Here is a 26,180-nt window from a genome sequence, read left to right as displayed (position 1 = left end):
ATTATTTCTGCAAGTACATTATAAAACACCCCCTCGTCCCGCCTTCGAGAAGTGCCTCAAGATTACACGGAACTGAGTATTCCTGCCCGGCGGTTTCATGTCGAGCAAAAATGCAGATGAATAATTCTGTAAAGATGAAAACAGCATAAGCAGAATGGTATGATTAATAGGAACGCAAAATATGCCATTTCTATAAAAAGGTGCCTTAATTCAATCCAAGTAATGATGGCAGCTTCAATTAAAGGATGAAGCCTTTTATATGCTTAATGTTAGTTGATCGTCCTCTCTGGTCGATTTATATGGCTCACTTAGGTCAATGTAATTAATTTAACTGGCTGAGATGCTTAGATAATTGGCATCTGCATAATGGACAAACTCAGGCAGGGACAACAGACATCTTCTGAATCGGGCCATTTTACGTTATATGATGCATATTGGGGTGCTAGGTAGGTAGGCAGCCAAAGCCTAGTTACAACACCACCATATCACATTTCTGAAATAGAAGAATTCCACACGTTCTAAGTGGCTGCTTTGCTCTAAAAAATTGTAATGCAAAGGTATTATTGCACAGTCTGACATACTAGCATTTGTTGAAGCTGGCTTTTCAGTTGCAGGATTCTGTTTAATAGATTCACATTGCTCTGGTGTTGCACCTATACACATAACCTTGACTGACTTTTCAGAAACTCTTACTCTGCTGAGTTTCTTACTAAAATTCAGCTTTTGGTGTGGGGGAAGCAGTGGATGATGGATTAATGTGAAATGGTTGGGATACCGTTCTGCAGATAAAAAAACAATAAAAATGGCTTGGCGACTCATATTTTAAGTATTATCATAACCCCTTGAAAAAATGCATAAACTAATAGGAACGGCATATAATTACAATCAATTAAATCAACTGCACAACTGCAGTAAATATAAAATGTATACAAATTTCTCATATTGACAGCATCATTATTCAGTTTTTAAATTACTTTTTCACTATGTAGAGGTGACAAACATTTGTATATAAAGTCTGTCTTTGCCGAACATATCAGGAGAGGAAGAAGACATGATGATGACGTAAAATAAAATGACGGCATGGAGACTTCCAGTATGTCTACAAAAATGGGTAAAAATCACAATCGCAATTCTAAAACAAAACAAAAAAAAGTTCAGTTTGCACACATGTAAATTAATGGGCATATTCTCAGCAAACCACCTGCTGTAGCCTGTATACCTATAAACGATGCCTCTGAAGAAGGCGTATTTTAAAGAAGATCCTCCTCAAAGCCTGTTATGAGCGCCAGGAGAAGCGGCTAGGAAAGAGGAGAGGGCATAAGATGCCAATGTGCTTTTAAGAAAATGAAAAACTAAAGAGTAACCATTAGACCTGATATAAAAACAGTGGTCAATATCAGCAGCCATGCCATGCTGCCAAAGGGTATTAAATGACTAATTTCCAAATGGGATAACTAATTATTTAGTTCTATGTTCGCTGGAGATGAAGTGTTTTACTAAGCAAATTTGATAACATGGTGGTATTAACAGTAGTCTTCTTCAAGGCTCCCTAGCTATTGATGGAATGCATCAGCAAGCAGCGCACATAGCTGATGAGAAAGTATTTTATTTGTCTATGCAAATTATGCTGGTCAAAGCCGATGACATGGAATGAAGCTAGCTGTCAGTTTTTGCGTCATTGTCACTGTTACCCAGACGTGGTTTTCCCCTCTCTGCACCGTATTTACAAATGCCAAAATGAAGTGAGGCCTCCTGGCCAGAACGATAACTGACAAATGTATTCACAAACAAAAAAAAAAATGGAGGACAGATTCAATCCGGGTCTAAAGCGACAGTGCCAACAAGCACCAGGTCGGCAACAGAGAGTCTCTAATCACGACCAATCAGAGCATATCGACTGTCACATTTCATGAGACCAACGGCGGCCTTAAATTAGCAGTGATAATTAAAATCCTGTTGGTTCCAAACATCACCTAGAGCTCTGCTAACGAGACAGCTGCACCGCAGACTAAATAATCAACATTAAAAATGGTGTCCCTTGCACACGTAAAAAGTTTCTTGTAACAGTAATTAAGGTGCCCAGTGGTGAGCTGACGGTGGATATTTGTAGATTGTGTGGGCCTTCGAAGGCACTCCGTGATGCCAATAGGCATGTGAGTGTGGGGGGACCTTTGAGAGAACACTCAGCTCTCACAGTGTTTCTGTTCGCCTCCATCACCCCCTGGTTTTTGGTTACAAATGGATGCTTCCACTCTGGGGGAATGAACCATTTTTTGCTACAAGTGGGCTTCAGATCAGATGCCGTGCATCAGCCAGCGAAGAGACTGCTGTGAAGGAGGTGGTTGCCTGGACACCAACAAGAGCGGTCAGACTGCTCTTCTCTTGCTAGTGTTTGAATATGCCCTTGATCAAAGGTGAGGCTCTTAAGCTTCTGAAATGGTGCTTAGATTGCACCACTGTAAATGCATACCACACCGGGCACTAAGCATATTGTAAAATGCTATGCAAATTTCAAAAATAATAAGGTCAGAAGCACAAGGTAATATGAATAGAATGATGAAGAGAATGTGGGCAAAAGATCAATATTTTTATATTCACATATTAAAAAGACGATGAACATTTAGAAAATCAACAAATGCCCCATTCAGCCACTACTCAGACTCAAAATGTCTCCTCTTTCTGAGAAGCAGCACCTAGACAGCTAATTCGTAAATTTGTAAATTAATTTTCCGACACTTCAAGAGGGAAAAAAAGAGCACTTAATACAACAATCTAAATCAACAACTGCTCTCATAACATTCTCATAAAAATATCGCTCATAAACTACGTTTGTGCAAACAAAAATACTCTCGATGTTTGGGCTATAATTACACATGATGTCTTTCGGTGTAAGGGGAGAGGCGGTGGCTGATTAACATCGCAAAAATCTGAGGCTTGGCACATTCTTCTGTATAAATAACTGGGGGAGCTGGCCAATCCGGGGAGGGACAGAGTGGCCGGGGGGGTGGGGAGGGCAAAGGCAAATGGACTGAGTGACAGGACAGCTGCGACAGGAGCAGCTAGGTCAGGGGGCTGAAACGCAGACGTGCCATCACTTGGGGGGAGGATCAGAGGGGGCTTGGAGAGACACACTTGGCTGAGTAGTGACACTCAGAGGAGCGGAGTATGTTTGACTCAGGATACGGCTAAAAACAACCCTAAAAAAATCCAATATCGAAGTTACTAACAATAAATATTTCCCCATCTTGCTACCATACCAAACAAATTTTCAAGCATGTAAACAGATCATATTTTATTCAACATTTTCAGATTTTTGATGTAGTGGATATGTAAAAAAAAAAAGTGCATATCCTAAATGTGATTAAAACATTAGCGTCTTATACTTGCAGGACCCGAGATAGTAAATCAGATGTTGTAACAGCCATAAATGATCTACACAACACAGCGCGTTAACTCCAGCAGAGACACCGGAACCCAGAGGTCGCGGTAAACCATCCCATATTGCTGACAGGCTGACGGAGGCAGTTGGGGGTGTCATTGACACCGCTGACACAGAGCTCTTGCCTGCCAAGGCAAGTGCTGTTTCCATAGGTATGGTTTTACCCTCTGAGTCCTGATAATAACTGCTATATGAGAAACTGACCACCAAATCATTGTGTAACAGAACCATAGAGTTCTAAGGTTCCCTGTTCCTATTCAGGACCTTTCCCCGATACTATAATGGTATTCCGTAGCAGGCATGAATAAGTAGATCCTGGATATTCTTCTGCTGTTAAATGTCATTTTCAAGAATTTACATACACTTGGCCTTGTACTAGGTGTTAGAAGAATTACATCAATTATTACTCTCATTAAACACACTTTCTATTAAATTTGTTACATTAACCACTTAATCCCATTCAGGCTGAAGTGACACTAGAATTACGATTGCAAAATTAACTGTACAATTCATGGACTTTGGTCACACTGACCAGCATGAAGTTCTAAAGTAATGTTCTAGAGTATCTAGTAGAAAATTGCAAGCATTTAACTTTGAATAGCACTGACCTGCGTTCCAATAAGCAACAATGTGGCAAATTCCAAGAGAAGTCCAAAGTTGTGCAAGGAGTGTGAACAGATTCTGGACTTCACCCTTATAGAAGTCATGCAGCTTTATGGTAATATATCTTAGGACTTAACACCATCTGACCAGAAACCTAGGGTATTTGATTTGCCATATTTACCTTCTCCCAGGTCCAGGACAGCAAGGACTGAACTGCTGCTGGCTTCCCCCAAGTAGTTGCTGGCAATGCAGGTGTAGAGGCCAGCGTGGCTGGGCTGACAGTCCCGAATCCACAGGCCTCCATACTCCTGGTTATCCGTGTCCAGCAGGATGTCATTATGGTACCAAAACAAGGAGGGCTGCGGGTCTCCCGCCACTGCTACCTTCAGACGGATGTCACATCCTGTCCCGACAGCCGCGTTCCTCATCTTCCGGATGAATACTGGTGGAGTTGGACTTGGGTAAAGGCAGTCTTCCTGGCTGGGAACTACCTGATCCGGGTTTACTCTGGCCCGCTTGGGTGGGATTTGGGGACTTGGGGGTGCAACTCCATGAGCCTCGTCATCAGACCCCTTCTTCAGCATCATTTGGACCTCTGCCTTTCTCATTTCTGAAAGCACTGTTTGCCTCTTGCTAACAATCACCTTTGTCACTTCTTGGTGGTTGTGTTTATTCCATAAACACGATTATCAATTATTTTGCACAATGCAAAATGACCTTGCTTTTTATGTCCCTAATGATTTCAATTGTCTTCAGCAAGTCATAAAGACATTATTGAAAATTAGAATAGTAGCTACTAAATCAAGGTTATTTAAATGTTGTTCGGCAGGATAATCAGCATTACAATGTACATAATCTTTGGTTATGCCTTCTTAACACAGCATCAAGACTCTGTTCAGAATTGTTTTGGAAAATACAACAACGCCAAATCATAGCCCTAGCTTGATTTCAGATTACTTACAAAACTACAAGAAAATCTTCAGCCAGTGTGTCAGGTAGAGTCTGTCAGAGGTCTTCGTGTTCATGCAGATGATATTTTTAGATCAAGATCCCCTTGATCAAGTTGCATTAGTAGCTCCAGTATGGCCTTTTATAAAGCATTGCTATCTGCTTTTCACCATTCAGCACAGAACTTCAAAAGGCTTTGAAGTCTTCAGCGATGACAGGAGAGTGGTTTTGTTTCTTCAGTATTACCTTGGACGGCTGTCCCTTCACCAGGCCTTGGATCATCTGGACTCTGGAGGCCGTTCACTTGTGACTATGGTGGCCACTGATTTTTCAGTTTTTTTTTTTTTAAGGTCTTTTGCTCATGTGTTTCTGCCCCTTCATCAGCTCAACCCCCCCAGGGGATGTAACAGGCGAGTTCCCTGGCCCTGGAAGTGACAGCTGTGTACTGTCACACTTTTTGGAGAAGCCTTGACGCTTTAGCCCCCTCCCTCCATCCAGAAAACGTACCCAACCAGGAGCGGCAGAGTGTCACTGTACGTGCATACGAACTGTAGGGAGGAGCTGGAGTCCTGATTCATGAGTCAAAGATAGAAACCAATAAGGACCCTAGACTCTTTCCAGCACAATCCATGTGCAGTACAGGCTGCCAGCAAGTTAACTTAAAAAAAAAATCATGTCCCATTGTTCCTCTATCTTCATGCTATCTGAAGAAGAACTTCTTCGAAATGCACCAAGCTTCTGGCTAACTAAACACTGGACATGAAGCAAATCATGCAATTTTTCTTCCTCTATTGAAAAGCCGAGTTCAAATTTTACATAAAATGTCGACATGCAGACATCTCCTTTAATGTGCGCTTCACTATTCTGTGCAGGTGTTTAAAATGTAACCTTAAAACTCAGATTTGTTTCCTAAGCACGCACAAATAGAAAAAAAAAACACATCTCCCCCTACGGGCCACAAAAAAAACTACCAGCACAGTACAAACAAATTTGTTGTTCCAACAAATTTTTGTTTCACTCCTGATAATTTTCCTCTGCTTTAATTAATAACATTTATGTACAAAAAATCTTTTCAAATAAATAATAAGTAAATAAATAATTAACCATAAAAAAATAAAATTATGTCTCCATATTTGTTATGATACATTCTTAGGATAATGAATCATGGTCTCATTTTCTCATTATATTTTACTACACAGAATCATTATATGATGCATTTAGTGATAAATCTTATTTGTTACAGCAAGGATGAAAGCTTTTTATACAAAATCAGTCTCAGCTACATGCCTACATTTTGTCTTATCCTTTCGAGGCAAGATTCTGCTCACAATGAATGGTATGGGCCTGGTTGTCATGGTAACAACATCATAGCATTAACTATGAACTAGGGCTGGTGGAGAAGTGTGTTCATTTCCAGTAAATCAAAATGTGAACAACCAAGGTTAGCATCCTGAAATAACAGAAACAGTAAATCAACCAAAGTTATAGAGTATGTTCTGCATTTATTACAATCTTCAGCAGTAGTACAGGCTGGCATTGACTAAGCAGTGGGTCTTAGTAGCGACCCCTCCTGGTTTAACGACGGCATTTCTGGTTATTATTATCAAGCATTTATTTCCATCCCCAGTATTAAAGGGACTGTAACCACTATGCAGCAGTAAAATCATGAACAGTGGTCTCAATTAGGCTACAGCGCTGCATTTTGCCACCCCTTCTGAACCATATTAGCATATCTGCATAGTCGTTTTAGCAACACAAAGGCTCATTGGAGAACCAGATCTCGCTATCTAGTAAGCCTTATGCTCATTTGTTAATGCAATTTGCATGTTGGGCTTCTTCATGTTCTTTGAGCCAGTCCCTCTGATTGTTATCTCTGCCACCACAATCAATTCCATTGAATTATCGTTTGTGTTTCCCTTGATCAGTGAGAGAATGATTATAAGAAAATGGATGGATATGTGAGAGTAGATGAAAGACAATGTACACAGATGTTTTTGTTGTTTGTGAGCTTTTATGAGGAAATTGAAACATCCGGAGAGCTGCAGTACTTTTAACTTCCAATACAGTAAAATAAAATATAATAAAATTAAATTAAATACAAAGCCCATAAACATCATCAGGCTACTTATGCAGTACAAGTTACCGGAGACCACAGCAAGGGACAGAAGGCAGGGCTACACTTTGGAGAGAATGCCTGCCCTTCACACAACAAAGTCACATATTATGAGTCCCTAGTCCACCTACCTGCATCTCTTTGGACTATGAGAGGAAACCAGTAGAAAATTGGGAGAATAGGCAAGCTTCACACACAAAGAAGTGGGGAGATCCAGTCCCCCTACGCCAGAGGTGCGAGGCAACAGCCCGAGACGAGCTTTCATTAACTGCTGGGCCCCTTAAGCCACAAGGCTAGGCTCTTAAGCTTCATATTACATACTGACTATTTAAAAATGAAGTTAAATTTTCCCAACATGAGCGTGCTCATAGAATTGGCTTTAAAAGGGAGCACAAAAAGCAGTCTCTCCCAGCATTTTAAGCTCGCTTCAGAGTGGACAGCCGAGTGATGTGCAAAGGTATTCATTTTCCTTGAGTGCTTCTTCTCCAGACAGGCCTAGCAGGGCTGGAAATCGATTGAACTGACACAGATGGGGCCTCTCCATGCTCACTATGCTAAATTATCTACGCAGAATGGCACTGCTGTGAGTTCTTATGGTGCTGGAATTTCCAAATTTTCTTGACTTAGTGAAAGCCTATGGACATGGGAGAAATAATATGCTTTTTGTGCACAGAGTAACAGCAGAGTATGGAGGAGCCTTAGGGTTGCTATAGTGAGTAATTACCAGCACTAAAGTTTCAGGTAGCCTGTCAATAAAACTCAGCTAGCCCTTGTTAGCTTAAATATATTGTTCCTGTTATTGTAGTTCTACTGAGTGGATTGAGCAAGGTCTCCTGGTGGTTTTAGAATGTGTGGGGTTTTCTTTGTTCTGTTTAGTAAAATATTTACATTGTTTATTTAAGCCTTATTTTACATAGATCCAGACAAAAGGAATATCTAACCATCATAGATTACCGTAAGGAACATCACCCTAATATCCTCTACCTTATTCACAACCAAATGTTACACACACTTGCAATAATTAATAGTATACATTGTTTTTGTGCACCCTATGTTTTTGAAATTTTGATTTGACTTCTTTATCCTGTAAATTCCCTCTTGGAGGAATGCAGAAAGTAATGCCATTGGCCTGCACAGTCACCTGACCCTAATCCCATTGAGCTGACTTGGGATGAAATGGATAGAAAGGACAAAGCCACACAGCCAACTAGAGTAGATCATTTGTGCGCACTCCTCCAACAATGGAGAATTAACTGAATGTGTAACAGTTTGTTCAGCTGTATTTACAGTAAAAGATGCCTGTTTTGAGTTAAAGATTTAGCTTGTCTTTTTAATCGCATAGGTGATTTCTTTTGATTGTGGTGCTAATAGTGTTTAAACTGTAGGGAAACACAAGGCGTTCGAAAACTTGTATCCGCTGTTATAAAATCTCAAATATATGCTTGTTTTTTTGTAGTTCTCTCATGTGCTTATGCCCTCCACAGACTCCCCTCTGCTTCTTCCCACTGGGCCCCCTGTTGGGATTGTTCTGCTCTAACACCCCTGACCTAGAGAATGAGCGATACTCTCCTGCGACTCTGATCGCACTCAGGTCACCGCATGTCCAGCACGCACACAACCAGACACCAGACACGCTCAATGTGGAGAGGTTCGTCTCTCGTCAAGGTCAAGCTTCCGATAACACAGGCTCCGTTGTTGTGGAAATTATGGACGGAGCTTTTTCTAGGCACCTTGGAGGAGGACGGTGTTCTTCTGGGAAAGAAGGTGTATGGGAAGCGTGGAAATCCTCTCAGCTTATTCAAAACCACTAGCAGCAGCGAAACCAATGGAATTCCTCATGCTTTTTCAAACACCTGCTGGCTGCTCCCAGCACAATTTTAATCTCACTTCACCGATACTTTGTAAACACTTAGTCCAACATGGAAAGACTGCAGATATTGTAATAAAAAACATAAGCTTGCGAGGCTGTGCAGCACGAAAACAAACCTTGGAAAGCCTGAAAACAATTTATTTTCTGTTTCCATGTGACTGTACAAAAATGACTGAAAATCATATCCTTAACGAGACCGGATTTTTCACTACTATCTGCAGAGTGAATGGTGTACAAGCAACTCATTACATTAATGTCCAACACATAGTGTTTAATGACATCTAAAAAATCTCACCGTTTGTGAAATGGTGTAGTTTCTAATATACTTCCTGTATCACAGTGAAATAGCTCTTGCAAGTTGTCTGTTCGATAAAACACATTTATAACAACTAGCAGACTTGGGACTTGCAGTTAGAATCTGAAAAGCAGCAACAAAAAAACACTCATTGTAAGTCTTGAGGACAAAGAAGGCTATGGTACTTAGTGATACATTTAGTGGGAAGACACTGCAGAGGTCACGGCTGCAGTCTACTTATCTTAGCTTCCTCTCTCACGGCTACAGTATGAAGAGATAGGATTCCTGTGACCTAGACAGTTGCGTCACAATTGCAGTGTGGGCAGCACCGGCTGGGGCAAATGCATTTCAGAGTCAGCTCTTTCTGGAAAAGAGTGCAAGACCAAACTAGACGGGGATATCGTAGAAGAAACAGCACTGGGCACTGAACGGACTAACAACCAGTGGGACGTGCAGTGGGGTGAATTTGTATATTCTGAACTTTAAAATATAAAGTGAACGTTCAATAGAACTATATTAAGGGCTGTTGAACAATTTAGATATTAAGGGATTAATGGTATTACATCTAGGTGCTTATATGCTTAATACTTTCCTTCCTTTTTGTTTGTTCCTTCCTCGGGAGGTTTGAAAATGAGGAGTAGATGGTTAGACTTGTTAATCGTGTTCCTTGCGTCTTTGGCACTCTGGGGCTCGACATGGACTCGAGCATGCCAGGGAGAGGGTGTGCCCCAGAGCGAGGTTCTGGACTGGTTCAAGCGGCGAGTGCTGGAGGGACTGGGGCTGAATCAAGCGCCTGTCCCCTTGGTTCAGCAGCCACCGGCCAGCGGGCGGGCATCCCGAGTGGGGAGAGCAGCCCAGGTGGAGCGGAGAAGGTCCCATCAGGAGACGTCACAGGTCATCCTCTTCCCCAGCTCGGGTCAGTCACTCATCCAAATCAATGAGGATCTCAGGGCAGCTGTATCAGCCTGCTGTGACAGTGGGCCACATATTTATTTATTTTCTTTCCAACGAGTATCATCTCAGTGTGCAGCCATGAAATAATCCATAGTAAACTTACTGGTCAGAAAAAGGGGCATTCCTATTGTTTTAATTTTATGAACAGGGTGCTTGAATTGCTTATAGAAAACCACAGTAAATGCAGGATGTTTTTCACAATTCCATAATGTCACTTTTTATAGCATGGAAGTTGGGTTTTATACAGAATGCAGCCTGCAGCATTCATGATAGTTAATACTATGGAAGTAAATGATACTCCAAAGTTATATGTAAAAACATCCATTTATATATTTCCTTAATATTAATATTACTTAATATTAATCACGTTGTTCTTCCAGATTCCACTTGCGCTCACGACGAAGATCTTCCCCTACAAGAAGCCTTTAGTCATTTCACCTACTACTTTCAGCCCTCTGGTCACAGCCAAGAGACAGTGATCACATCTGCCCACTTCTGGTTCTACGCTGGTGAAGGAGCTCTGAGGAGCAACACCTCAGCACCCCTCTACATCCTCACTGCCAATCAGGAGCTGATCCACGTTGCTGAGGGACCCACAAAGCTAGCGGACGACGGCTGGGTCACATATCACGTTGGGCGCCACATCAGCCCCGCCATGGCCGAAGGCCCCTTTGTCATTCAGGTGCGCTGCCCGTCTTGCGGATGCTACGCGGATGCCAGCAAGACCCCATTCCTACATCTGAACACCCGCTCCAGGGGCAGTGACCGTTCCCGACGGGCCTTGATTCCTTGGTCACCGTCCTCCATCGAGCTGCTCCAGAGACCCCCTGAGGAGAGACCGGACTATGACGACTGCCACCGCGAGGAACTCAACATCTCCTTTGCTGACCTGGGGTGGGAGAACTGGATTGTGCACCCCCAGGTCTTCACCTTCTACTATTGCCATGGCAACTGCTCCAGCTGGAATCGCATGACCACCCTGCTGGGTATCAAGCAGTGCTGCGCCCCCCTCCCCGGCACCATGAAGTCCCTCCGCTTTCGCACTACCTCTGATGGGGGCTACTCCTTCAAATATGAAACACTGCCAAACATCATCGCCGAGGACTGCACTTGCATTTAGCTTATAGCTTCACACCATTGTGGCTAGAAAGGTCAAATGCGGATCTGAACAAAATCTCCATGCAGTAGCAGTCAATTGTTTTTAATTTTTTTTATAGCACTCAAGCAAAGTAGATTGTACTTACAGAAGAATATTGTCACTTGCATTAATAGAACTATTCATAGGTACGAATAACTAATCAGTTGTGCAATTTTGAACTACAACAGCTTTACCTAAAATCCCAGTTTTCTCTATAAAATCAGTATGGGTGGATGAAAGAAGTCATTAATAAAGTCTAAAAGCTCCTTAATCTGGACCGTTTCATTAAAGAATACCTCACTGAAATAAAGATGTTTTTTATATTCCTCTAGAGGGCAATATTGAGTTACATTGCCTCAGAATTAAGTTTGTCATTTTAAAAAAAACACACCAGTAAAACTGTCAAGCTTCAGCATTTTATACAAAACTATTCTTTTTATTTTTAAATGAAACTTGATACTATATAATAAAGATCTTTCGCATGCTTATTGAATATGCAAACTTTGTATAAAACTACTCTGACCAGGTACTTTCCCTGGCTGAGGCCCCGGGCCCCAGCTAACCTTATTTTAAAATACTTTAGAGTTGCTACCCACCCTGTATTTTACAGGATCATCCAGTATTGAGAAATAATATACCAAGTCCCTTTTTGAACCAATACGTGATAGTCACACAATTAGTCCTGAATTTTCAGGTGCAGACTACACGAGTAGGAGGGACCTAAGAACCTGATATGGTGCTTCTGACTGGTTGTCCATATTTCCATACTAGTTGCAGACTAGGGCAGTAAGCAGGGTTGGGTAATTGGGAGGCAATCCAGGTGCAAAATCTCACCATGTTACAGTTCTGTGCAACTTCAAAGTGGCTCCAGGCTTTGTTTTCATGGGATTGGCAACAAAATTATAATTGAACCTGCAGGTTCTATAAGCAGCATGAGACAGGAAGGAGAAACAGCACGGAGGAGCCAGTTCAAATGGAATCTTTATTTCTTCCTACAAAGTTTTAAAAAATAAGTATACAAGTGGATACAGAAATATTTTAATGCTGTTAAATTTGATAACTACTAATGACAACGGACTAACAATCGTACTAAGACCTCCATCCAGTTCTAGGTGAATCACCAAATGAGCATTCAGGACCAAGTACAAACACAGATGAAACTCAACAGCTCAGAACATTAAAGTCTGTGCATTATCTAGCCACTAGCACTGAAGTGTAAATCATGTTTTTAATAAATGGGTTACAAGGAAACACTGCATACAAATATAGATCAAATTTAACCTCAAATTAAAATGCAGCTACTTTTAAAGCAATACACACGAGGGAAAAATGTCCTGAAGGGAATTTTTGTACAGAGACAGCCAAAATCATAATGTTTTAACTGCAACTTTCAGGTATGAAATATTCTTAAGAACATTTTGAAATGTAAACTGTGCATAATTAGCGGTATATTTGCATGAAGTGTGTGCATTTCTTGTTTGTAGTTTTTCCTCCCCTGCTACAACCCATACCAGTTCCACTAAGACATATATGTCGAAAAAAAGGATCCACTTTCCAAATCTACATACACAATTCACTAACAATGAAAGGGAAAAAATGTGTACCAGAATGCAACAGAATGTTGTGACTATAATATTCAAGCATTTCCCAGGTTTGTTTTTTTGCACACTTTTGGATTAAAGAAAACAACATAGCAAACCTTTCACATACACCACAGACAAAAGCTACTATCCATGTTACAAAAACGTACCTGCTTCTCATAACTCATACTGTGCAGTAGACTGCATTCCTAAAACTAGGCAAAAAGGAGATATCCTGCAGTGCTAACCTAGGCAAAAGAGAAAAATCCTGCTACAATTTTCCACGGGAAGGGGTATTGCATAATTAACGGGGTGTCCCACTCCCCCACAGAACAAGAAGCCCTAAGCAGTTTGCAGTTTCAATCCCCTCAGTTAAAGTAACGATGACAGTTTGATGCTTATTCAGTCATCACAAAACCCAGGAGGGGAGAAGGCAAAAAAGTTTAGCCTTTTTGGAATGACTAAAAATTGTAAACACCACAAAAGACTTCACTGGAATACCCCATTGCACTACTAATCATTCTGGTGCACGTGGGTTGCCAGCCTACGAGTCCTGCACAAATTATGGCAACAGAATTCCCTCAGGTTTAAGACTGGTATGGGCAGGTGATCTAGATACCAATTCTATGTAGATATATAGTCACCGTGCATCCAGCCAGGATGAGATGCTCTCCAGCATTGTCTGCGAGAGGTAAAGCTTTCAAGCTTGTGTGTATTCCCTCTCGACATTCACTGGCCTTAATACTGTAAGGCACATTCAAATATAGAAATCCCTGCATCACACTCTTGACAGACACACAGTACTCAGTGTAGGCAGTCCAACGGCGCCGACTTAGCACGTCTCCCGATCCATGGAGTGAGAGTTCTGTAGATCGAAGGTTCGAGTGGAAATGCATTGCGTGACATTCAGACCAGGATCCCTAAAAGGAAACAGGCAACAGAATTTGAGAAACTTTTTAAGATTACACTATATAAAGTGAGGTGGACAGTCACATTTATTTGTGTGCACATTCTTCACAGATCAAGACGAATGACTAACCTTTCACAGGCTGCATCTTGCTTCTCCTGGGCAAAGTTCAGCCTGTTCTGCTCCACCGCAGTGCTGTTAGACTCTGGGCTGCTGCTGCGCGATGGGTTGCCCTCGTTCTGATAGGCCAGGTCCAGGTGCTGTTGAGCCATCTTCAGGTGCTGGCGCAGGCGGTTCACTTCGTTCCCGAACGTCTCGCGGCCAGTGTCGCCCAGGTTGTCCCTGAACTTGGGCTTGAGGCCACCGGGGATCCGACCCTGCGAATCTTTCTTCACGGCCGTGTTGTAGCCCGGGGGGGCTGAGGCCAACTGGCGGCACAACGAGGGCCGGGAACTGGCCAGAGCGTTGCGATTGGACGAGCGGGAGCGGAAGGTGTCACGGATGCCTCCGATGCCCAGGTGCAGCATCTCCAGAACAGTCAGGAGGAGGCAGAGTCCACTGACAGCATACATGATGAGAAGGAAGATGGTCTTCTCCGTGGGCCGGGAGACAAAACAATCTACTGTGTGGGGACAGGGGCTGCGGGTGCATACATAGGAGGGCGCCACCTCAAAGCCATAAAGGAGGTACTGCCCAAAGAGGAACCCTACCTCAAAGGCCACACGGGACACTAGCTGGAACACGTACACCCTCATCAATCCGTCCCTCTGGATCCGCCGCCTCCCATCATGCTTCTTTGTTGAATTCTCATCTTTCTTCTCCTCCTTGTTCGCATTGTTCTCCGAGATCATTGGGTCCTCCTCGCCATTATTCTCCATCTCCTCATATTCACGGAGAGAGTTATGGTCGATGGTCAGCTTCTTCCTCCCCCCAGCACGATACTCATTGTCGTCCATCCTGGCAATCTTGTGCAGGGCAAAGCCGAGGTACATGACGGTGGGGGTCGTGACCAGGATGATCTGGAAGACCCAGAACCTGACATGGGAGAGCGGTGCGAAGGCATCATAGCAGACGTTATCGCAACCGGGCTGCCCAGTGTTGCAGACAAATTTGCTCTGCTCATCATAGTATATGGACTCTCCTCCCACGACCGTGAGCACGATGCGGAAGACGACGAGCAGCGTCAGCCAGATCTTCCCCACGAAGGTGGAGTGGTTGGAGATCTCATCCAGCAAGCGCGTCAGGAAGCTCCAACTCATGGCGCTTCTTTCACTATAAACCTCTTATAACTGCAAAAGAGAGAAGATTTTAGGTGGAACAGGCTCCTAAGTACACCAAGCACACAATAAGGATGGGGGGGGGGGGGAAATGCTGATCCGTCGTAAAATCTATTACTGACTATCAGCAGAAACTATGCAAAGCATGAGTCAAAGGCACAAGTCAAATAACTGACCCTTAGTGCTCCTCTCAAGTAGAGGAAAGCAACAGGAACAGGAAGGCTTGGGAGACCAGATAGGGCAGAGACAAGCGGCACAGGCTGCTGAATGAGGCCGTTCATTTGCTGGGCTGCCACTGACAGAAAAGGAGAAGGAACATCTCCATGGTCATAGGCTGTAAATACCACAAGGGCTGCCTTTGTATTACAATGCAGAAAGTTGCAGGCTTTGAAGGTACGACTGACTTGTACAATTTGCCCATAAATTTGGCCAGTTCATCTCAGTCTACCAGATGTCTACAGGAGCACATATCAGCAATTTCTCTCAATGGGATGACCAAAGTCAGAGGCACACAATATTAACAAGATCATTATTCCCAAGGACAAAGGCTAATCTCTTAACACTAACACAAATTCACTGGTAAATGATCTTGATGATGGTTTAAAAAAGATACATTTTCCACATGGTGGCAATATTCACCAAGTGCTGTAATTCAAATACTTTACCTTGCAGTTCAAGTGGTTTCAGTAGCAAGCTCTAAACATGTGGAAGACTTCACCAGGTTCACTTTGCTAGAAATAAGGCTAAATAATCTGACAGCTAACTAAATGTTACCTCAACATCCACCATAAAATATAAGCCACAAAGAAAGGTACAGGTTCGCGATTTCACAGTAAGTACTTAAGAAAAAAAACTGAGAGAATGTTATATTTGATGTCTCAAGACGATAAAACTGCTCAATCCACCCCACCTACAAGGCCCAGAACAAGATTTTCTTTCAACCAACCAGTTGAGTCTGGACCTGAAATTTCCACCTTTGTTGACCAATTGGAAGTCAATGCCTCAGCAAGTAGCCACCTTTCACAGAATAATGGTCAAGTGAGAGACATCTAGAGGGGGAAACTGGTAACAACATCATAACTATGAAAAGGCCACTCACAAACTTTGAAGGTGCCGCAAAAATCATTGTCACAAGCGTTTGCGTCAGAAGTAGTTGTTCCTCATCAAGATTCAAGAAGTAGGCAACCAAAATCACAGGCACACCCAATAAATCATAATCTTTCAAACTAGTTCCCAATGTTGCCACCTGTTATTTCTGCCTAAAGCTATAAAAGGGTGTGCATTTGTGTCGGTGTAATTAGTCAATCGTCTGGTGCTGGAGACGAAACGACGAGGAGATCTGTGTCAGCATGCCTGACACTCACACCAAATTGCTAACAGGAAGCAGAAGAGCCCATTACTTCTAGAATTACCCGACAAGATCATAACAAGCAGGCGTAAAGATAAAGTTACAAAGAGTGACAAATTTTGACAACGGAATGACAAAATAAGGAAGTGTAATAGTTTCAGCCATCCAACCAAGCCAAAGAGGAAGGAGAAACACAGCTCATTCGAGGAGGACCAGGTGGAGGGGGTTAAGCAGTTTAGCAGTCCTCACCCCTCCCCCACAACACTCCAGGCCAGCTCTCAGAAGGACCTCATTCAGATGTGCTGCCCGAAAAAACCCAAACATATGTGGAGCGGCTTGTGGAAGCCACCCACCCACCCAGCCACGAGAGGCTTTCCTCTCACAGGTGGGGTCCAGGTGGTAGCCGCCGCACTGATAATTACAAGCCTCTGCGGTTATGTAGTGCAAGCAAGGCTTGTACTTTGGGGGGCTCCAACCACACAGTAGGCACACACAACTTTGAGGAACAAACAAGAACTTGTTAAGCCATAATACTGTGGCTCTGGAGGGTGAGGCGCAATTCCTGAAAGCTTTGTTGAGAGCAAGAACTACACTGGACGCAAGTTAAGGCAAATAAATGGCCATATGTATACTTCCCTAAAAAGCACTCTTAACGGCACAGAAGCTCAGCAAAGAGTTTTGTCACACACATCTAAGGCTGCAGTGTTAAATTTTTAAATCAGCTGTGTGCAGACTCTGTCCAGAGTGCGTTTACAGGAGATAGCCCTGATCACATGCTAGACAAACCATAGAGGTCAACTTAATTTTCCCTTAGCATGCCCACAAGTGCCCTATAACCTACCCTATCTTGTTACATCCCACATTTCATACTACCCGTCTTAAGACAGGGTCACAGTAAGACAGCCCAAATAAGTCAAAAGATGATAGCGGTCTAAACAAAATAAGAGCTACTTCCATCCGATTTAATGGCACTGAAAACCCCTCAAATCCAAGGAGAAAAGTTGCGGTTGATGAACCATTGGCTGGTGTCAAGATGTGCTTAAGACTACAGGTTTTTAGACACGCATCCCTGCTTGGAACAATAAGGAAAAAAAGGATTTGAAACAATACTATCGTAACTCAGGTGTGGTGTTCTCATTTCTAAGGCAGAGTACATGACATTTCAGCTGAGGCCGACTTCAAAGTGAACATCAATGGTCCTGCATACTTTGTTAAACTGGAGTATACAGCAACAAGGAAGCCTTACACTTGCCTAGGCAATATGAGCATGACTTGGTGAAGCGGGGCAGCCAGGGGCTATTAAAAGTCTAGTCAGGAAAGAAACAAAAAAAATCCTCAACAAGTCTGGAAAGAGTAAAGTCAAAGTTCCTCACACCTGGTCACAATGGTCACAAAGTAATGTAGTGGCATCAGCTATCGAGAGCCCAGCACGAGGGAGCAGAGCCATCTTTGTCTGGCCACAGGTAACAGGCCAGGAAACAATACCCTCACTGTTTCAGACTTGTGCACTCAAACTTATTCATTGAAAACCTGCACTGTGGTCCGAGATATTTACTCAATTACATCACTCACATAACATTAGACAAACCCACATGTTCAAGTAAAACAAGTCATGGCTTGGGATATCACCGGAGCTTCCAGAGTTTAATTCTTCCAACCACTTAATAGCAATATGTTGCAAAAAACAAGCATTCCTGTACATGAAACAGGCTACATAATAAGCAATTAGAATTCGGCAAGTACAGTTAGTTACAGATTTATTCTCATGTTACACTGACTGGTTCATCAGTTGTAGATTACCTTGTAAAGAAGAAAATAAGAAAATTAATAACTTGGGGACATAGACTGGGAAGAATACTTTGCAATGGAGATTATGTATTATATATTTAAATACCCAGACAATACACAAGCTCACAAACGGTGTCTATCAATGTCTTTTTCCTAACCGGGTTGTACAAGTAACACACCTGGCAGAAAACAGGAAATGTTGGAAGAATAAGTTAAGTCTATCCGGTATGGTTCAGTCAGAAGTAGTTAAAATTCCAGGCTAACTAAAAGCAGAGCATTAAAGAGGTGCCGAGCAGCGGAGGCCAGCGGAGGCCAGCATCGCCTACTTACCGGCCAGTTCCTTTACTCTTTGTTGTGAACTGGTTACGGTTAATTTCGGTAACCATATGAAATCAAGTTACTGTAAATCAGACAATTAATTTTAAAAGACTGTAAACCACACTGGGGCTAATCAGTAATACACCTTTGTATTTTATTTATTCAGGTTGACGCAAACAAAGCAGTTTGTTCCATAATTCTGAATTGCGGTATAGGCTACCCCTGTTTCAGACAGGAAATCCCAATTGGAGTAAAATTACCATAACTTTACGTTGGCGCCGGGCTGTATAGGGTTTAGATGAAAAAAGGGTACATTAAATGTAAACTATAGCCTAATGTAGATAACGGAATAAATCTATACAATTTAGCTGCACCGACAAAATTTTTACCGGGCATCAGGCAAGACACAATGAACCCGAAATATGTAAATATATAAACGTACATAACTACTACAAAAAGAGAAAAAAAATTGTCAATAGATTGAAATAAACGGCGCACGTCTCACATTTGCAATACATATTACCGATATTATCCGATAGCCTACCTGATCTTGAAACAATTTGCTTTAAAACTAAATAAGTGAGTTCGGACGTCCCGTTTGTTTACGCGTTATTGAAGTTTATTCAGAAAATACTTCTTAGGTTTACAGCCTTTTAGTTACTTATACTAAATGTTTTAGCCAGTTAAGAATATTCTATAAGCTGAGCACTAAATAATAAAAGGTGCCGGTGTCGGATTTACCGCACTGTTCTTCTACCGCGATTAAAACAAAGTCACATCCCGAAAGCACGCCCAGAGTATTACTTACTTAAGAATAAGGACACGTTAAAGTTTAAGAAAGGGAAAGATGCTCCGGCGTCTTCCTAATGAACCACTGCTGCGATTTCCCTCTTTTTTGCTCCATAAAACAAAAGGCAGCGTCTTTATTAACCCATTCGGCGCGTCGCAGCCATGTGATCCGCCACACGTCGGGGTTCTAAATAGTGGGCAGACAAAGAAATATCCCAAAATCCCCTTTCCTCCTCCCCTATCTCTCTAGGTACCCACCCCGTTTTAAGGGGCCCACATGTGAAACCTGAGATAGTGATCTCCCCGTTTTGCGCCCAGTCATTTTTCTTGCCCTTCCTCCTCAAGCCTAAGAAAAAATCTGTCTGGCGGCAAAGTTCATCACACGCAAAATACTGCAGCCCTGACAAAAGTAAAGGTGTCTGAGGGTAAGCGCAATACAAAAGATCTCTGATAGCATCTTATGCCTGCTTTTGCTTAAACGAGAAATAATTTATAGTACTATCCTGTCCGACCATCTACCGTTTATTTTTATGAGGGTCGCTGCTGTTTTAGATACTATTTATTTAGATGTTAAGTCACTAATTTCATTAATATCATGAAGCTATTCAGTAGTGGTGGGTTACAGTGGCATGCATTTTAATTGATATAATCATACTTTTTTTCTTCTTGGTCTATAGTTGGAAATATTTGTAACATAAAAACTTAGCTCAGTTGCAGTTATTATTAATAGTACCTTGAGGGAACTATAAAGAAACAAATTTCTCAATAAATTGCAGTAGTCAGTATAGCAGATGAAAGTATATCAGCAAGAATAAACGAAACATTTTGCGGTACAATTTAATACAACCTATTCACTGCTTTTGCCGAAGGAATTCAGTCATTTTTAGTGCTGTATTTATCAGAAGCCGAGTGACTATACCAGTTAGATATCTGTTCGTATAATTTCATATGGACACTATGCATTCGACCAAAACTTCGGTTCTCAATAATGCTAAACGGTACAAATTCGCAAAGTTCTGTTATTTAACTTTAAGATCTGCCTGGTAGCTGCAGAAGAACCAGGTAAAATTACCCCCACCCCTCTAATCTACAACACTAGCCAACAGGGGCAGAGTAGGGGCATAGATACCCTGGCAGATTCAGGGGGCCCACTTAAAATTATAAAATCATAAAATTGTGGGGTGACATTGTGTTAGGGGGACCAAATTCTCTAGCTACGCCCCTGCTGGTAATTACTGATTATGCAACAAGGGGTGACCAGATTTGATAATCCTCCCTCCTCCACTCGCATGGTACCACAGCTCAACCCACAAGACCAGTTCTGTGAATTTATTGCTATCAGGCAGATTTCAGAACCAGCAGACACAACTGTTCTATTTTCATACAATATATCCCAAAGTAAGACAACTAGGGCTTTACAACTATTAATTATGTTAAGTCTCAATCAGAAAAACAACTTACATGTCAAGCAAGACAAGAAACATGCCTGTATCACATCAGTAGTATATGACTCAGCAGTCTATACTAATGGAATTATTTGTCTATATGGAATTAAGCCTTGTTCAACAGACAGTTGAAAAGCAAAAAACTGTCAGTCAAATAGTCAGGATGTCTACAGAAAATGTCACAAGAAAGAAAAAACATTTTTGTTGCCCCAAGGATATATTTGAAAACAAATTTTCAGCTGTTTTATTTGAGAAATTCAAATTGTAAGTAGACCTTAATAGACTTTACACCCCAGGTTAAAAAACGCACTTTATAAAAAGACCTGCAGCCCACGTGCTGTTTTTATAAGCCACACAGCGCATGGCTTCAGACCCCTCGGCCAATCTCTCTCTTCCTCGCGTGCAGGCGTTCGGAAGTCATTATCCGAGAGTTTTCCTGCACTTTCTCCTGGGGGGTGGGGACACGCTTTTGTTTTGTGGGTTTTGCACCAGGCTGTGGTTTGACTTGTGGCTGCATCGCATCCATTTGCCCCGGCTGAAGGAGGCGTGAGGCCGCCATGGGTACAACACGATGAGCAAAGGGCCAGTTGAAACCCATTTAAAACCTTGGGCAAATGTTACTGCCCCCCCCCCCCACTGCAAGGACCATGTAGAGACTAAATGAAACTGTCCATTGAAGAGACAGAGTGTGATCAGCAGGCTAAGTTGGCAGCCCCTCAGGAGATCGTGCACTAGCCAACTGCCTATGTGGCCTAATTGGTTGACCCGCACTGTGTCTTGCAGTCATTGAGGATTTATAAGCTTTGTTAAGGGCTAAGCAGCATGCCATAGTCTTCAGGAGGAAGGACATCGAGAAGAGAATTCATTAATTATTACAGTGGAATGGGGGGTGGGTGGTTGTAATTAAAAGGTATGGATGGGTCTCAAACCCCTACCACTGGAATCCTGGCTCAGGCACTGTGAAGTGTGCACATCCTCTTTTTTTTAATTTAGCAGATGCTTTTATCCAAAACAACACTGTTTATTTTTGAGAAAGCAGGGTTAGTGGCCCCACCAATCCAGGGATATGAACTGGTGACCTTCTGATCACAGGTGTTGCATCCAAACTCACGGTGCTGCATGCTGCCTGTCTGTCCTCCCTGTGTTCACATGACTTTACTCTGGGTTCCCCCCCTGATGTTAAGTGGATGGGTGTCTCTAGAATGCCTGCTGGGTATGGGTCCTTTGATGAAGTGGCATCCTATCCAGGGGGGGTCTGGAGCCTGCCTTTGTGACCCGTGTTTCCTAGGACAGGATCCAGTCTTATGCTGTGACCCTGTACAGGATTTGAGGTTTAGAAGATGGATGACCAACAAGAGCCAATGTCCATCAGAAGCATTTTACCGTGCTGTAAATACAGATCTGTCATACCCAGACCTTATCATACTTGGGCTGGTATGCTGAATAGAGATATAAAGTGACTCAGTGCAGTATAGTGACTATAATGGTTGAGTCATTTCAATTGCACTGAGTCACTATGGCATTTTATATACTGAGTCACTATGGCATTTAATTTCTTAACAGAACATACCATCATTACTTTATCTTATTTTATTTATTGTATTTGATTAACTTTTAATATATATTTATTGTTTTTATTTTAGTCTACTGCTGTGAACTTGTCTTCTTGTTATTTTTAGTGTTGGAAGGAGGATATGCAACGAAGACTTTCATTGTACTTAGTACATTATACTCTGTTCATACATAAAACTTTTAATCTTGAATTTTATTAATGTTATTTTTTTCCCCCAGTGATCATATATAACTGCAATACGTTTTTGTCACAATGTAAAAGATAACACAATGGCTTACATTTGATTATTTCAAGTATGTGGCAGTTAAATAATCCCAGATGATAGCAACAATTCTTCAGAAATTAAATAATAAACTGAAGCATAATATTTACTTCTGTGGTGGACTGACTTACCATACGGGGTGTAGCCCTACTGGGTTCACTGGGTTGCTTGGTGCAGGCTGGAGGCTCTCTGTTCTGGAATTGTGGTAGGGAGGTGGATGGATGGATGAATGGATAGACTGCATATTCAAACCAACCATTTTTGTTTCTTAGTAGTACTATTGGGATCTTTTCAGATCTGAGACACATAACTCTAGCGTACAGCTACAGATGATATCTCTCTCATTGCTTAAAAGCTGGTTCCTGTAATTAGGCGATAAACTTATGCAATATCGTGGTCAAACATTCACATGAGTCACATGGGCATATTTAAATTTGTGAGGTTTTTTTTTTTTTTTTCATTCGTTAATTTAGCAGACACGTGTGTAATCATGCAGTGATTTGAAGGCATTTTGTAATATGTTTGTAGTAAGTTGTAATATTATCTGCATAAAAATATTGATAATCTTGACAGAATCTTGAATGTTAAAGTCATTATTAAGAGCATGCCTTATGAGTGACAAGAATGCCTTGAATCTAGAAAACACACAAAGAGAAGTGCAGAGCATACATTCATTCCACTAACAAGGAGGGAATATCAGTTCAAAGCAATTTGTAACCAATTATGTGCATTGTGTTCAGCCCTATTGAGGCAACAGAGCTTCGCCTTCCATCTGGCTGTATAAAACATTCCATTCACATTCTTCAGGCACACAGCCTTACAAATTCAGGTCAGCTAACTTATTTACAGCCCATCAGTGGAATCACTGCAAATTCTTAACAATTAGCAACAAATTTGCTATCCCGCATCACGAATCACACTGAGTTAGCGGTCCAGAGGAATTTCTGCAAGGCAGGTATTCTTCATTAGTAACCTTATGGGGACGCACCTGTGTATTTTGGCTACATATTTTAGTTACATCCTATTCCAATTATGCTGGGCAGCAAACATCCTCCATTGTTTAGTGGTTATAATTCCAAGTTCTGGAGGGAAGCGAAGTCAGCTGCCAGGGGCAGTAATTTTTGCCATCTGTAGCCACAAGCTCTGATTTTGGCACCGCGTCGCCCTTTATCTGAAAAACAACTTACAAGCATTCATTTGTTAATTGCCTCAGAATGGGAACATAAAATGAAAGACAACCAATGGGGCATGGTGGTGATGTGGAGGCTCCCCATTGCATGTTACCCAGCGGCTGCGTGTGTGATTTGGTTTAACGGAGCGGCCCGCAGATACAGCCGCAGCCACGCTGAGTCTGTCCTGTTTAAGCTACTTAGTTTGGGGTAAAAGTTAGACACAAGCTGACAGAAAAGAAGTTATAGAAAAATAAACTGACTCATACAAATTAGTGCTTTATGTTCAGCCACCATCAACAAAACGTAATGCCAAGCTTTTGATTTAAACTGCAAATTTAGGTATTATGTGCTTAAATGCTTAAAGCTTTCGGAACTCATGCTGGTTTTTGCATTTATTTTCTTGGTTTGTTCCTGTCTTACTTTTGCATCCTACAGGTGATTAAGAGACATCAAAATGCAATATCCTTGATCCTTTAATGTATCAATTAGGAAATAATTAAATTTCTGCAGATTTAGCAACTCCAAGGGGTTCATAATGGCATTTTTGAATGCACACGTGGGGGAGGGGTGGAATTTTAAGGGAGCCTATAGAGAAAGGGGTAGTAATGAATATCCAGTTACTCTCCCTCCCCCGTCCACTTCCTCCCCACTGTATGGTAGTGAGAGCAGTCATGGAGCCATGGAAGCAGGCAGCTTTCCATGTGCCCTCCCTGCGTTTGCTGAGCAGATGGTCAGAGGTGTGTTGTATCTGTCTGGCCGGTTAGTGGACTGGCTAGTAAAATAGGACTAATAGTAGTGAGCTTCCTAAAAATGTATTCTTTTAAAAATCTTATTCAACTACATATTCTTATTGGCTTGAATGATCCAAGTACACGTAGCATGGAAAGAAAGCATATAATGAAATTATTAAATTATAGCTTCTTAGTTTTGAACTTTAGTTGAATTACTGAATTTGGTGAGTACAGAATATTTTCTGAAAGTACTGCTTAAAATGCTTTCAGGAAAAGTAAGGGTTGGGAAATAGAATTGCATTGGGTCAGGAGAATGTGTGAATTGCCCAGCAGGATCTAAATGCTTTCACAGCCAATCTAGGCACCGAAGCCCCCCCACCCCCCCCCCCAGCCCACCAGGTAGTCCTTATGAAACAAAGCACAGCATGGGTTCTTAGTAACTGCCCTCTCCTGTGAAAGGCCTCACCACAGAGCTGTTAACACAAGCCATGGAATGTCCAGGAGAAGGTATGGGTTTGTTTGAAGAGCCCAACTCAGGAACTCATGATAAAGAAGGAGAAGCTGCTTCTCCTGCAGATCAAGCGAAGAAGTTGTGCCTTATCAGCATCCTCCAGCTGACCATCTTATCCAACAACAAACTTCCTAATGTGGGAAAGCTATTCAGTCACCAGTTGTTTTCCCATCTCTCTGATGTTTTTATTCAAAGCAATAGTAGACTCAAGACCCAAGCGTTATTTATTGTCAACACATCTGTGTACAAGTTCACAGCGCATTGATATACCATTTCCCTTGGGCCCCCTATGGTGCTACACATAAATGCAAATACAATAAATAAATATATACGCGTAACATCACAACAATACAATACAATAAATACACATATAAATCGTGTACAGAACTATGATTTTCTGTGTATGTGTGTGCCTTGTACCTGTAGCCTCTGAGATAGGCTCCAGACCCCCCACAACCCTGAATGGGATAAGCGGTTACAGAAAATGGATGGATGGATGGATGGATGGGTGTGTGCAAATAAAGAATATGCAAAAGAAGGGAAGGATCACAATTTACACAGGCTTTGTGGTTTTGAACCCACAACCTTGCTAACACTTGCACAACACTGTACTTGTTTAGCTGCAGGAGTGATAAATGGATTTCTATTGAAAGTGTAGTTGCAGTTTTTACTGCCAGATGGAGTGAGACTGGATTTAAGCATTGGGAGACTGTTACACAGGGGCAAAAACATTAAAATGCATGTGACCTGAAATGGGTCTCACAATTTTATTGTGTTAAATTATTTCATTCAATGTATTTCGTTTGGCCTTATGTATGGCATGTCGGCCTCACACCTTTTGCTGGTTTGAAGTCCAGTCATGGGAGATTATAGTTTCTCCCTGTGTTTGTGTGGGTCTCTCCCCAAAGTGTTAAACATGCAGATATGTGAATTGGTGACACTAAATTGTCTACAGTATGTGATTGTGTGTATCAACATTTGCTCAGCCATTTTCTTATGCCAACTGCGGTACGCTCGCCATGAGCATGTAGTGGATCAGCCATTTTAGAAGATGAATGTGTGTAACGCGTGGTTTCTGTATGCACTATGATTTGTACACTGTATATTTACAGTCAAAAT

The 26,180-nt window shown here is 42.0% G+C and overlaps 3 protein-coding genes across 7 annotated transcripts in view; 1 reads left to right on the top strand and 2 right to left on the bottom strand.

The window, feature by feature from the left end:
• Positions 1–5,457, bottom strand: part of LOC111838616 (striated muscle preferentially expressed protein kinase-like) — a 63,490-nt gene extending 58,033 nt beyond the window's left edge. For 3 of the 4 annotated variants that reach the window (XM_072700425.1, XM_072700426.1, XM_072700427.1), the window contains exon 1: positions 4,224–5,457. In XM_072700425.1, coding sequence (XP_072556526.1) covers positions 4,224–4,650 — 427 coding nt within the window. In that variant the 5' untranslated portion in view covers positions 4,651–5,457. The remainder of the gene's footprint in view (positions 1–4,223) is intronic. The other variant, XM_023801797.2, reaches the window with a different exon arrangement.
• A 4,117-nt stretch (positions 5,458–9,574) lies between these two features.
• Positions 9,575–11,848, top strand: inha (inhibin subunit alpha). The gene is made up of 2 exons (XM_023801681.2): positions 9,575–10,184; positions 10,603–11,848. Exons 1-2 carry the CDS (start codon positions 9,899–9,901, stop codon positions 11,340–11,342), a joined length of 1,026 nt encoding a protein of 341 aa, XP_023657449.1. The 5' UTR covers positions 9,575–9,898; the 3' UTR covers positions 11,343–11,848.
• A 475-nt stretch (positions 11,849–12,323) lies between these two features.
• gjc4b (gap junction protein gamma 4b) lies at positions 12,324–19,703 on the bottom strand. 2 transcript variants are annotated; one of them, XM_023801849.2, is made up of 3 exons: positions 19,387–19,703; positions 13,980–15,136; positions 12,324–13,860 (listed from the first exon to the last, which is right to left on the bottom strand). In XM_023801849.2, the coding sequence occupies exons 2-3, from the start codon at positions 15,104–15,106 to the stop codon at positions 13,773–13,775; spliced, it is 1,215 nt and encodes a 404-aa protein (XP_023657617.1). In that variant the 5' UTR covers positions 15,107–15,136; positions 19,387–19,703; the 3' UTR covers positions 12,324–13,772. The 2 variants fall into 2 exon arrangements, with proteins under 2 accessions (XP_023657617.1, XP_023657619.1); XM_023801851.2 differs by lacking the exon at positions 19,387–19,703 and adding an exon at positions 15,301–17,821.
• Positions 19,704–26,180: the final 6,477 nt, after the last annotated feature.

Source organism: Paramormyrops kingsleyae, chromosome 16, assembly GCF_048594095.1.
Source record: "Paramormyrops kingsleyae isolate MSU_618 chromosome 16, PKINGS_0.4, whole genome shotgun sequence".
In the NCBI taxonomy this organism is placed as follows: domain Eukaryota; kingdom Metazoa; phylum Chordata; class Actinopteri; order Osteoglossiformes; family Mormyridae; genus Paramormyrops; species Paramormyrops kingsleyae.
Note: the sequence above shows the minus strand (reverse complement) of the source record. Positions and strands in the feature narration are given on the sequence as shown.